Source organism: Pavona decussata, unplaced genomic scaffold (genome assembly GCF_977016875.1).
Source record: "Pavona decussata unplaced genomic scaffold, jaPavDecu1.1 SCAFFOLD_220, whole genome shotgun sequence".
NCBI classification, from domain to species: Eukaryota; Metazoa; Cnidaria; class Anthozoa; order Scleractinia; family Agariciidae; genus Pavona; species Pavona decussata.
The window spans coordinates 697,259-710,833 of NW_028145625.1; the positions used below are offsets into that span (position 1 = coordinate 697,259).

A 13,575-nucleotide genomic window follows, 5' to 3' on the forward strand; every position below is an offset into this window, starting at 1 on the left:
GCAGACCTGGCTTACTTTAACGATCCAAACAACATCTTTTTGTCCCTTCGTATCGAAAACGTTCTCCGTGACACGAAGGTCTGTGGTGACATTTACCAAAATTTCTGAGATGATTAGTAACTAAAAGCTTTCCGAAAAGATATTTCACCCAAAAGAACCGCCGCTTCGGTGCCCCGGAAGAAACGTCGGTAGAGCATAATAGGACTCACATGTTAGGCCAGGTGCATGAATTGGATAGTGCGTATTGTAACTCTATGGCGCCTTCCATTCGACCAAAAATTCGGGTGTGGAATCGATTGGAACAGAAATTTTCAAAATAAAATTTCGGAGTTTTTGTGATATCTCGCAATTTGTTGAAGTGTAACCGAATTTTAGCGTCACTTTGAATAACCACAAAAACATTGTATGGACGTAATTAAATAATTATTTGAAATAATGGTCCACTCTTGTCAACAATAACCCTAATAGTGCACAGAAACTAAATCTTTGGCTGCAGATGGCTTGGATGGAAATGGATTGCAACTGGAAGAAAAAAAAAGTGGCCAATTTTTTCAAGTTAAGTTCCTCCTGTGTAACTTTGGAAATATCGCTGAAAACAAATTACAGTTTATTATTCTTCCTCGGATAAATCATTACATATTTTCCTCTCGGTGCTCTAAGAGCAATTTTATGTTAAAGAAGATGTTCTTAGTCAAATATTTGAGAAGTGGTGACCACCAAACAGCACAATCTCCGTGACAGTGGCCTTTTAACACTTTGGAAAATCGGACCAACCGGAGAATGCCGTACCATTCGGCCAATCCTACTCGGGTCCAGTTTCTTCAAAACTCGTGAATAGAACGGGTTTGTTTCAAGTCGGTTGCGGTTCACTGGAAAATACCACTCCATTCGGCAACTAAATTTTTCGAAACTTCCTGAAACCGGAACATTTGGGCGAATCAAAAGCGCTCAAGGTTTTATGAACTGAAGGTATTGATTATTCTTCGGCGTTTCATTCTTGCTAAGGTAGTCTTAATCATCAAGGAAGGGAAGCATCTGGTTGCAGGAAGAATTGAGTATTTATGAGCAAACTTCATGCAATGCTGGAACCGGATCAGTTGGGTGTCTTAAACGTAGCACCTTGTGGCCCAGCGGGTGAAAAGAAGATATAATTATCTGCTCTTTGTATTATATAAGCGATTTTAAAAATTTTATAAAAGACAAGCTAAAACTACAATTGTGTTTTGCCTTTTCAAACATGGAGTGAATTTCACCTTCTCTTAGCTAGCTCATACGGCACTATAAGCTTGATGGGTCTAAGGAAACCCAAGTTTCCCAGATCACCCCGAGATGCGCAGAACGTATGCGCAGTAGCAGAAGGAGGCATCGTCGGGAGACATTCTCGACCCCAGAGCCGCTCGGCTTTGCCTACGTCACGCGCATTCCCGCCATCAGTCATGCGCAAAAGGGAAGAGCTCTGGAGTCGAGACTGCGTCCTGAAGAGGAGGGGTTTGGGGCAGATATTGCCCGAGGGGACTTTAAACGTTAATAACTTAAGTTTTTTAGTCAGTTTCTAAAATTTATCTGGGAGAATTTCACGTTAGATTCCAACCATAGGTTACAGACTGGCCTTGTCAGAAAATTGAAGAAAAAAATGTCAATCACAAGAGTTTAGTCGTTCTCGAAGAGCTTCAATCATAGGAACACACTTACAGCGCTGCTTGCAAACTGGAGTCAGATGGTGGAGGTAAAATACACGATGTTCACAGTCTTGATAACGGTTGCTTTTTATACATCACGTTCCCATTCACAAATAGTAATTTTCAGGAAGTTGTTTTAACTCCCAAAAAAGAGTCAATGTTTTAGGTCCAAAATAACTCCTTTCTAAGGGGTCATTTTAGTCTCTGAGTTTAACTTCAAATCCAGGGTTAATTCGACCCCGCAAGTGGAGTTATTTCTATTCTTCAAGGAGTTAGTAAAACTCTAGAAATGGAATTAAAATTTTAGGTTCCAAAATAACTCCTTTCTTGCATTGGGTTATTTTAACTCCCGTAATCAAGAATAACTCCTAATCTGGGGTGAATTGAAGTAATCAAATCGAGCTATCGTAAAAAGCAGTAAAAATTTCTTCCTTTTTATAGGTGATTTAACTCGTTAAATTAACTGCAAGTTTGGTGTTGAAATAACTCCATTTGAGGAATCACTTCAACTCTATTCCGAAAACTAAATTAAGAATAAAATTCTCTCAAAAATAAAAATCAGCCTCAATACAACTCACGACAATAAAATAATATAGGTTTAAATGAGGAGCGCAAACAATGATGGCTCCTAGATATGTGACATATATTAATAAAGCACTCCAAACAAATCCTAAATTTATTTACATTAATTTAAATTTTAAAATAACATTGACGAATGAATTTTTCACCAAAATAAAACATAGCCAGTTTTGGTAATAAATACTCTCTGAAACCTCCATGAAAGTTTTACGGTTTATTACTGGTCTGTAGTAAAGGTGCTTGGAATCAATTTAATTCATTTACCTCTGTTTTGTATATTTTCAGCAGTCTCTTGATAAGAACCACCCTGGTCTCTAATATAATAATTATCGGTTCACATTAAAGTAGAGAGGTCACCCTAAATGAAATCTTTGTTCTGTGCAACATGCTATATAAATAAAAAGAACTCACCACCTTGGGGATGATTTTTTTTTAATATACAAAAGCAGTTTTTTTTTCTTTTTCTTTTTTTTTTTTTTTTTTTTTTACAATCTTATTATAAAAGCTGAGAAGTGAGTCTCTTTAGGATTAATAATTCATCAGGGGTATAGCTTCCAACAGCAATTGGCATAATAAAAACTCATTGCAAAGTGGAAGGCTAATGAAATTTAATCATGGTGGTCATTTCATTACATTGCATATAGAGTCAATCGGCCCTATGAAAAGGCTGATATGAAAATTCTGTCCGCTCCTTGAGCCAAGCGGATTGTAGCATTTTCAGAATACCTTCCGCTCACGATCAGAGGAAAAAAAATATATATGTTATTAATACGTATTTGAATCTTATCGTCAAATTGCTTTGTCGTAGACACTTCGCAACCATCAAAAACTACAAGAGTGGATAACGTATCTGTCGAGTTGGTTCAAAAGAGCCGCTGAATTCAGACAACTCCTTCATTTCACTTGCTAACGTTCCGTCGCCTATGACTCGATCATTCCAAATACATAATACAACCGCTAAAACAGAACTTATACAATTTAGTGTTATCACTCTAACGTATTTGTTTTTCTTGGGTTAAGGTCTTTCGGTCTGTAATATTTGGCTTTTTTCCTCCACATCTACGGGAAAATTAGAAGGTGTTGTATACAACATCCAACTTCAGTATAAATTTTAAATTCACTGATGATGCCAAGGGTAATGATGCGAGCCGCAAGATATAAATAATCTTGAGAAGCGGAGCCGCAAGCAAGAATATATTCCCGCACTGTAAACACAATCTTCTCTGCTTTCTTGGAATTAAGTAAGGGCAAATCTACCCATTAGTTACGAGAGCCGTTAATCAACAGAACTTCGTTTTTGAACGTCTAACAACTCTATCTGAGCCGTCTCATAATGCGTTTGTCTTTCCAAGCTTACGTTCTCGCAGTCTTCCTCGTCCTCAGACACTGGATGGCGACAAATCCTTCAATTCTTGTGTCAAACCGTACGACAAAATGAAGGTTCCGGTAATTGCCCCGTCGTAGAACGATTGCAACCAGTACAGTGAAAACTAGAAGGATGGAAAACGTATCAGACGGAATAATTCAAAAGATAATTTAGACAGCTCCTTTATTTCACTTGCTAACGTTTCTTTGCATCTCATTGTTTTCCCCTGAATTCCTAAAAACATAATACAACCGCTAAATAAACAGTATTTAGACAATTTTCTCTTTACTTTTATAGTTTCCCTTGCGCAAAGGTTCCTCATTCTATAAATTTTGTCCATTTTCCCCAACATCTGCGAGATTGGGAGAACTTGTTTACAAAATCCAACTCGAATAATTTTAAATTTACTGATGATGCCAAAAGCTAATGAGGCGAATGAAGATAAAAATAACCTTAGGAGACACTGATTGGACGCCGCTTGAAGCGAGAAAATATTCCCGCATTGTTAATACAATCTTCTCGGTTGCCTTGAACTTAAGTAACTGCAGCCTACGTGTTATTAGTCATAACAGTCAGCAATCCACAGGACTATCAATCTTTGCAGAGCAGCTCAAAACCGTTCATTGAATTTCTCAAAAATGCGTTTGCCTATCCAAGTTTATTTCCTTGCAGTTTTCCTCGTCCTGACCGTGAATGGCGCAAACAACTCCTCCAAATCTTGCGCCAAACTGTACGACAAGATGATGGTTTGTAATCTGATGTGTAACCTGCTTCAGGATTCGGACGCAAACGACGCCATTAAAATGCTGCAAACTAAACTGGAAAGTCTCATTGCAGTGGTCCACAAACCTTCACCTACTCTGCCACCAGGTAAAATGATTTGTCTGTAGTGTTTTTCCTGTCTTTCCTTTCCATAGGTTTTAATCACTACAGTTGCATCACTAAGCGCAGTTCGAAAAAGTCGCGCGAGAGGGAAAACTTCGCGCGTGTCCAAAGCATAAATTCCTCGTTCGTCTCTTTCGTGTCTCGCGTATCAATCAGTGAGTCCAATGTTTTCGTTTTGAAATTTTTAAAACTACATCTAACCGGATCTTTATGTTTTAACAGCCGTTCCCGCCTCTTCCTGCAAGGAACTGTATGAAAACCGCAGGTGGGTTTTGAGGTGTACTTCAGTTAAGCCACATTCCGCTGACTAAGCAAGACAATGAATTCCTACAAATTAAAGGAAGGTTCCAATTGGAATATTAGGCCCACATTTTAAAATTCTGAATCTCCCATAACAATTAAAGAAAAAAGGCAAAGATAACACCTCCTTATTATTTTAACTTACACCATTTCTCTCCCTTTCCAGTTCCACCAAAAGCCAAGTGTATCCGCTGATGTTTGGTTCACAAAAGATTCCTGTTTACTGCCACATGGGCAACTTTGGATGCGGAGATGGAGGGTGGACGCTGGCCATGAAGATTGACGGCACAAAGGTATTTAGCTGTCCTCTGACGATATCATTCTTTACAAACGCTGTTCAAATATTTAACATCTGACAGTTGACTAATTTTCGTTCTTTCTATTTCAGAAAACTTTCCATTTCGATTCCCCTTTCTGGAGTAACAGAAATGCCTATAACCTTGCAGGAGGAAAGACTGGGTTCGACACACAACAGACCAAGCTGCCTACCTACTGGAACACAGCCTTCTCCAAGATCTGCCTCGGTATGAAGATCGGTCAGCAGATCAAGTTCCTCGTCATCAATAAGCAGGCCAACTCACTCTACGCACTGATTGCTGACGGGAAATACCGCTCCACGTCACTTGGTCGTAACACGTGGAAGACGCTGATTGGTTCTCGGGCGTCCTTGCAGACTAGATGTAACAAAGAAGGGTTCAATGTTATTGGTAAGGAAAAGGGCTCTTCCAGAGCAAGAATTGGAATCCTGGGAAACAACCAGAACGACTGCACAACCCCTGACTCCAGAATCGGGTTTGGTACTGGTGGCTATCAAGACAATTCCAACACATGTGGAAATGATGGTTCATGGGGAGATAATGGAACCAAGAGGACCAAAGCCATGGGATACATTTTGGTTCAGTAGAGTGGAACTAAGTCGTTTCGTCTATAATCGACCTAAGGAGACGGCTGAATTTCAGGCTGACTGGTACATTACTTTACAACAGAGCTATTGATTTAATAAAAGGCTTTTAATGAGTACTGATTTACTGATTTACAACTTTGGGCTTTTTGAGGTTCTTTGAAGCCACTTTCTTCACGTTTTGTGCCACATTGGTCAGTTTTTGATGGACATTTATTCATTTTTTTCTAAAATACAATAATTAGGGCCTAACCCCCCCCCCCCCCCCCATGGGTTGATTTTTGTGATGTCATTCTGATAGACTATTTGTTGATCAAGTAAAATGGAAAGAACATTTGATATTATCATTGGACTTTGAGAAATAAAGTTTTGATAAGAAGCAATGTGCGAATTTTTAATTTTTAACACCTCAAAAAGGTACGAAAAGCAGAATAATTTTGGCAACTTTTCGGCAACTTTTTGAAAAAAATAGCAACTTTTTGGCAACTTTTAGACACTTTTATCGGCAACTTGTTTGCGATTCATCGGCAACTTGTGGCTAGCCCTATCGCGGGGAGGCTAGTTGGTGTGCCCTCATGACCCCTAGAGATAGTCCGTTCCTTGCAGGTTCAACCATACGGGACTAGTCTACTGGGGAGCGGCAGATCGAGCAGCACCCTGGCCCTCCAGGTTGGAGGTTTAGCGCAGGGCTAACAAGTCTGCCTTGTAAAAATACATCCATGTTAATGAATCTTATTAGGGAAAACAGGCTGGAGAAACCTAGTAACAGCCTTGTGTGCCACTCGACAGACTGACTCACTTAATAAATGACCAACTCTCAGACTTGCTGACTTACTGTCTAAGCAACGTACTGAATAATTGACCAACTGACTGTTCAACTGCCTTAGCAATACAGTTATTGACTTGTGTGTTAACTGAACGGTTGGAGTACAGGCTTATGAGTGGCCATGCCAAATGACAATAATTCACTGAAAGACAAAATCTGTCTGAACGATTTTCGAAACATAACACAAATGCAAATTTCAATGACTAAGTCACGAATATATTTGTGTGAAAATAGATCGGCACACTTCATACAGAAATAAAGAAACTTGTTCATTGGTCTTCCTTGTTGTCCAATGACCATCTGAGAAACCAACAGCCGGCCTACTACGCTAACAGGCTGACTGACTTACTAAACAATTGATTACATCCAGGCAACAAAAAAAGTGGATTTAATAACCAAACTGACGGGCACGCTGATTTCTTGATTGACAAAACCAACGGACTCACTCATTGACCAACAAGTAACTGAATTTAATGAACAAACTGTCTGATTGACTGATTGCACAATGGACTTGATAGATGGCTGTCAAATAGCCCAGGGATAAACAGACTGAACAATACACACGCCGATTAATTGATTGATTGATTGATTGATTGATAGATTGATTGAGTAAGTCATAAGTTAATGAAAGACTGGCTACTGTCTTAAGTAATTGAATGACTAAGTAACCGGACTGGCTGGCTGGTTGGACATGAATACTTGAGATGGTTGGATGGATGGATCGTTATTGTGATCACGGTACTCTTACAAAGGCAGGTTTTCATCTTGTTTAAATGAGATGGTTGAAATAGTAACAAAATATGAGTTAACTAATAGAAACAGGAGCTTATCACCCGGAGCCTCCATCTACCCTATACAGGGGCAACAGCGTATTTACACCTTGGGCTATTTTTAGGATTGAGCATTTCCCGCGAAATTTGTTACATGATACCTTTTGCGTCCGCATTTGAACATTGAAAAAAAAATGGTGGACAGAAGGCAATAGTTTTGCAAGGAGGTGGTAGCGCAACTCCACCGTTCCAAGTCCTTTATTTTGCTCTCGTCGATTCCCCCATTTCCTAATAAACTACCCATGATACAATGCGGTGTTTTGTGATCTTCATGTACAAGAGCGATGGGAAATGGCCGGGAAGTTTGTGTCCGCGTGAAGACATTTGGGCTTGTGGAGGCGTCTTGTCTTTGAGGGGATACAGGTTTTTCGTTCATTTCCTGTTGGTTCTTTTACATTTTTACACGTTCGTATCGACTATATGAATAATAGAATTGAATTGAGGAATACTAAACACACCGTTGTGTGCGCTCCAGCGTGTCCGTGAATGTTAGCAAAAAGCTTGTGCAGAAGTTGATTTTCATCTTGGCTTCCGCTGCTGGTAGCGTCTTTCAACTTATAAATGAAGCGTTTTGGCAAAACAGTTTTTTCAGGAGATCAGACGCAGGAAAAGTTTGCGAAAAAGAGCGACGATTCTGGATCTTGTACGCCTTCCAACGATGGCAATGTTCCGGCCTCTACTTCGAGCTCGCCTTCGACTTCTGAAGGACGTCCTCTCTCAATAAAGAGCCTCTTGAGACAGAAAATCCAGGGAAAACTCAGTACCGAAAAGGAATCTGGTGATTCATCGAGCAGAGAACGAAGGCAACTCGACGAGTGGTGTGGGAATTTGAAAACATCTGGATTTATTTGCGAAGTGATTTCCTTGACCGATCGTTACTCGCCATTTCTTCATGAAGAAAATAATGACATCCCTGGTTCATCAGCGTTAGTAGTTTACCCATCTAAGGATCATACGTACAGCAGTGAAACGGGACCTTTCCAGCCGGTAAGACTTGTCATTTTCCCCGATGGTTCTTGGCGTTTGCAGTGTCCTATCTATGAATTTCAGGATGTGTCAAAAGGGAAACTTTCGCCTTTCAGTTGTGAAGAAGTGCTTTCTCTAGTCTCTAGTTGGTTTACCCAGTACCACGCGTTGTGTCCTGGTCTAATTGGTCTAGAAGATGTTGAAGGTAAACTGGGTTATATTCCTAAAAATGTGAGAGTACTAGCAGACCCTGTTAAGATTGTGCAGGCGGTTTCTTGTAAAGTTTGGCATGTTCCAAGCTCCCAAGCACGTAAGGATGAGTCTGATGCAAGAAGGTTTCATGTTTGTGGAGAATGTCTCAGAGCACATAGCTATGTTCAACGGCGAATTACTGAAAAAAACAATGTCGATACACCAACTAAATGTAAACGTCAAAGCCCTTCGAGCAACTATCCCATCAAATACCTCTCTCCGAACAGCAAACAGAAGCGCTACTCCCATCTGAAGAATGACCGACTGCGCCTTAAAAGGAGAGTTGACCGGTTCTACAAGAAGACCAAAATTGAGCTTCCAGAGAACCAATCCATTGAGCTTTGTCAACTTGTAGAAGCCATCGAAGATTCAGAAGATGGGAAAGACGAATTGAAAAAGATAGTGATGGAAGGAAATGCATTAAAGGACAACAAAGGAAATTCCTCTGGTGTTATCTTGGAAGAAGTGTGGAAAAAGGACCGTGTAAGTTTCTTTAAAGATCAGCAAAGAAATGGTAAGTTGTTGTATCTCTCATTAATAATTAGATTATGAGCTGAGATTAGTTCCTACTATGTGATAAATGACAAGGGCACATCCCAAATCAGCTATCGCACATAGAATTGAGAGCAAATCATTGGTCTCAATACTTTAAATAGTAAATAGTATAAATCTCCACTAAGGAAAAGGTAGATTATGATCATTAACAATGTAACAGAAATAGGTCAGGTCAGGTGCATGTGTTTGGCTTATTGCTTTTTCATTTGCTTTTTAGTAACTGGTAAAAGAGGAAACAGGTGGTCCCTGGCTACCATACGAGTTGGTAAGCTCTAAGAATGGCTTTGATTTAGAAATCTGCATCAATTTTGCTTTGAAACAACATTGTTTGATTATGTAATTCATCCTTAATTACATCCTCAATTTGCCATGCACAGTGGAAGCCTTGGTCATACATGCAGCTTCTCTGATGTTTTGCTGCTAATATTTATGACTACCTTTATATTGTTATTGCATGGTTTTATGATTGCTTCTTAGCTCTTGCAGTTTTCACCAGAAGCCCCTCTGCATTTGACGCACTTCATGGTCTCAAAATCCTTCAGCTTCCTTGCTCTAAAGTCCTTAGGAAAGTTTTGAAAGATGGCGCCGAAAATGCTGGTATCGATGAGGAGTACCTTAAGGCACAGAGTTGTAAATTTCAAAGTTACCAAGAGCAGCGAGAGAATGACCATCATCCTAGACCACTTGGAATTGGAGTAATGATGTGGGATGAAGTTAAGGTATATAGAGTACATATGGTTGAATTGTGATACCAAGACACATCCAGATTGTGGATGTAGATCTGGTTCCTGATGTACCTTTGGTATTTAATTTCAGGTCCAAATGAAGGTTGCCTGGAACTTGAAGGGTGGAGGAATAACAGGCTTCACCATACCGGAGGATGAGCTAAAAGTGCTGCATGATGTTTACACCTCCACAGTGGAAGGTGGTGCCAAGAAGGCCAGCTACATCATACAGTTCTTATGGAGAGATCTCACCTCTGGATATGATCTAGTGGGACCATATTTTCCCATTGAGGCTTCCATCACATCTAATACTCTCCAAGAATTTGTCATGCTGTGCTTGAAAGCATTCACATCATATGGCTTCAAAGTGGCAATCATCCTGTGTGATGGAGCTTCTTCTAACCTCACAGTATTGAAGATCCTTACTGGTTATGAAAGAAAAGAACTTCCAGTAAATGAGGCAGCTGACAACTTGCGTGATAAGTTTTTCTTGGATATTTCTTTTCCTAATCCAGAGGATCCCTATGGCAGGCCCATATTTGTCATGATATGCCCAAGTCATCAGGTTGTAATTCTTAAGATGAACAAAAAGGTGTTCCAATTTAATAAAGTTTCAATTGGATTTTTTTTTTGTTCAGATCCAACAGCTTACAGTTTTGAAACTACTTGACAGTCCATTACCTGCACTTCTTGTTGATCTTTGCAATGATGAAAATTTACATTGTACATTATGATTTGTAATCTAGACTTGTTAGTGTTGTAAATATGATTCGACCATCACAGACACTGACAGGTAGAAATATAGTGGGAACCGAATGAACATGTTTCGGCATGAGTATGCACAAAATAATAATATAATGATGATATATTATCATAATTTTTTTTGTTCTTTTAGCTAAAGAACATGATAGCAGCATTATACAGCTCCAGGCTTAATGGTTCCAAATCATTCACTCGTGCGGGGTCAACATTTGGATGGGAAACCATTGAAAAGGTTTTCAGAGAAGAAATGACTAGAGCTGAAACTGGGAGAAGCCGCAAAGTGCCTGGACTGAAATATGCCTTTGTGTACAGAGACAACTGGACTCGTCTGAATGTGAGACCAGCCAAGATTATGCAGGTACATGATATTGGCGTGCATGAAATCGAACCCAAGCAGTTTCAAAAATAATGCTTGGAATTAAAGTTTAGCTGTCAAAAATTAAGGACTTGAATATATGACCACATAGCTTATAGTTATATCATATGACATTGTGCTGCCTTGCATGCAGTCTAGTCTTGTTTAGGGTACAGTTAGGCCCTCCCTAGCAGTCTAAAAATCAGGTTAAAATCACATGCGGCTCCCATTTAATAGTAAAAGATTTATACTTCTGTGCACTGATCAAGAAACAGGTAGACATGAAAATACACTGGACAGGTTTAAAATTAGTTCATTTTATGCTTACCGGTAAATGCTTCCTTTAATAATTTCAGCAACGATTTATGATAGCAGCCATCAAGGATCTCACAGGCCCATCACCACAACAAGTAGCAAGATATTTAGATGCCTGCAACCTCATTTTTGAAGAAGGATTGTTGAGTCGGCGGAGGATAAACAGTCTTCAGAGCCCTGTCCTGGCTAATATTAGAAAAGGCATGGAGTTCTTTGAAGGATGGCACAATACCCACTCTGAGACAGGTATTTATGTTTATTTATAATTTACAGAATGGTTGCTTGTTGTGCTGTGATAATGGGGTTGCATGGACAAATTCAAACGTTTCTACCACTAGTAGGGTTACAGATGCCATGAGTGCTTTCAAATGTGCCAAACTCCCTTGAGTGTTTACAGCTCAGGATAACACAGTGGCAATTTTGCATTTGTATTATCAGTCACATCTGACAACCCTGATCATAGTATTTATTATCCAATGACTGGTACCAGATGTAATAATTAACCCTTTTTTCACTGAGATGGAGGTGAATAGTCATGGGTATTTATACCTAGAGATTGCATAATAAATCAGAATGTGTATAAAGTACTATTTACTTCTGTGGTATATGTACAAATAAATATTGTTCATGTAAGTAATAAAGGAGTTTCAACAGGCCGCAAAATTCTTGGTATAATTGCCCTAAAATTTATTGTTGGGGTATGAATTATTGTGTACTTACACTTATTGTGTACTTACAGTAATTTTGTTCTACTTTTTTTCTTGTATTAAATAGTTTATATTTGTATATCTATTCAACAGTGTATCCTGATAACTCAAAGAAGGCAAGGCAGAAGAGATTTCTTGCTTGGCAGGTCAGTGTCACTTAATCTTTCTTTGCACTGTTCCAGCTAACATAATTTATATAATATGTGCACATGTGTATGTGTTTGAGGTGTTTTACTGGTAAGAGACTTTGTGATGTATTGTTTGCTGTCAGCAGACACGTCTTGAAAATTATAGTATAGTTATGCTCAGTGAGCATCCACTTGAGGACTTGCATGTGAATTGAACTGCTCAATTGTATTGTAACTTTCAACGCACTAACAACATGCCACTTTTTTTCAGACATGGGACCTCCTGCGAATTGTTGTCTATGGCTTTCTTGCATTCTGTGAATGGTTTTTCACGAATGTGTCTCCAGATGGGAAGTACTTTATAAGCCCATTGAGAATAAATGGGAGTGCTTTAGAATCTGTTTTTAGTGTTCTAAAGCACACCAGTGGGGGAAACCTTTCAGCTTTGAACTATGGGCCTAGTCTTGGGAGGTTCATTTACAGGAAAGGGCAGGTAGTTGTCAACCAAAACTCTGAGACAGGCTACCGTGATGTAACTTTGAATTTAGATGGAGAACATTCTCATGTAAATAGTCATTTAATCCAGGTCAAAGGCAACCGTGTAAATAATAACTTATGCCAGTATAAATTCCCCTTGGAGATCTCTCAGTCAACAATAGGAGGGAGGCAAGGTAGTAATGCTTGCACTTTAATAGCGATACAATTTGGGGCATACTGTTTCAAAGAACAACTCGACATTTCTCTTCTTTGGGAACAGCTGCCTCAAATTTGGACTAATTCATTTATCAATGCAATATGCGAAGGAAATGCACTATATGATGAACTATATGGTGACACTGCAGTGTATCTTGATGTCGAGGATGTAGTGAATGCCGCTGGTGATGAATGCTGCATTGAGTCCATTTCCCCATTATATGGGTTTACTGATGCGGACCAGTTCAGTGAATTGATTGAGCATGTGAGCCAGTCCTTAACCAAAGATAGGTATGGTGTTATGATAGGATGTAATCGAACTGTTGGTGTTTTCATAAAACAAAGTGGTATATGTGCACTTATTGACAGCCACCAAGACATTGGAACCAACAGTGGGGCAGTCATATCAATAGCAAGTTCGTTTAAATTTGCAATTCTTGAATATACAAGAATGCTGAAAGATGTTCACTCAGTACAGCAGTTCACAGGCACATTAACATGGATTGAATTCATGTAAATTTGTTGTGTGCCTTTTATCACTGCTTCTATGGAATATTGAAAGTATACAGTTTATGTTGTGACTTAATTTTGTACAAACAATAACAATTAATTTTATAATGAACAATGTAAGGAAATAATTTTTACCTAGGCCATGTAAATACCTTTCATACAAATAAGGGGTTACTGTACATACTATGTTCAAATAAAGGAATTTATTACAAGCTAACTGTTGATGATACATTCATACAAC

At 39.1% G+C, this 13,575-nt stretch overlaps 3 protein-coding genes across 4 annotated transcripts; all 3 read left to right on the forward strand.

The window, feature by feature from the left end:
• The first annotated feature begins 4,175 nt into the window (after positions 1-4,175).
• Positions 4,176-5,811, forward strand: LOC146459351 (putative skeletal organic matrix protein 5). The gene is made up of 4 exons (XM_085089650.1): positions 4,176-4,494; positions 4,732-4,774; positions 4,976-5,102; positions 5,198-5,811. The coding sequence occupies exons 1-4, from the start codon at positions 4,263-4,265 to the stop codon at positions 5,711-5,713; spliced, it is 918 nt and encodes a 305-aa protein (XP_084945776.1). The 5' UTR covers positions 4,176-4,262; the 3' UTR covers positions 5,714-5,811.
• A 1,582-nt stretch (positions 5,812-7,393) lies between these two features.
• LOC146459352 (uncharacterized) lies at positions 7,394-10,536 on the forward strand. 2 transcript variants are annotated; one of them, XM_085089677.1, is made up of 4 exons: positions 7,394-9,098; positions 9,357-9,404; positions 9,617-9,858; positions 9,956-10,536. In XM_085089677.1, exons 1-4 carry the CDS (start codon positions 7,928-7,930, stop codon positions 10,532-10,534), a joined length of 2,040 nt encoding a protein of 679 aa, XP_084945803.1. In that variant the 5' UTR covers positions 7,394-7,927; the 3' UTR covers positions 10,535-10,536. The 2 variants fall into 2 exon arrangements, with proteins under 2 accessions (XP_084945803.1, XP_084945804.1); XM_085089678.1 differs by lacking the exon at positions 9,357-9,404 and having other exon boundaries at positions 7,396-9,098; positions 9,791-9,858.
• Positions 10,537-10,761: 225 nt separating this feature from the next.
• Positions 10,762-13,550, forward strand: LOC146459353 (uncharacterized). Its single transcript, XM_085089679.1, has 4 exons — positions 10,762-10,984; positions 11,338-11,542; positions 12,097-12,149; positions 12,403-13,550. Exons 1-4 carry the CDS (start codon positions 10,769-10,771, stop codon positions 13,339-13,341), a joined length of 1,413 nt encoding a protein of 470 aa, XP_084945805.1. The 5' UTR covers positions 10,762-10,768; the 3' UTR covers positions 13,342-13,550.
• The last annotated feature ends 25 nt before the right edge of the window (positions 13,551-13,575 follow it).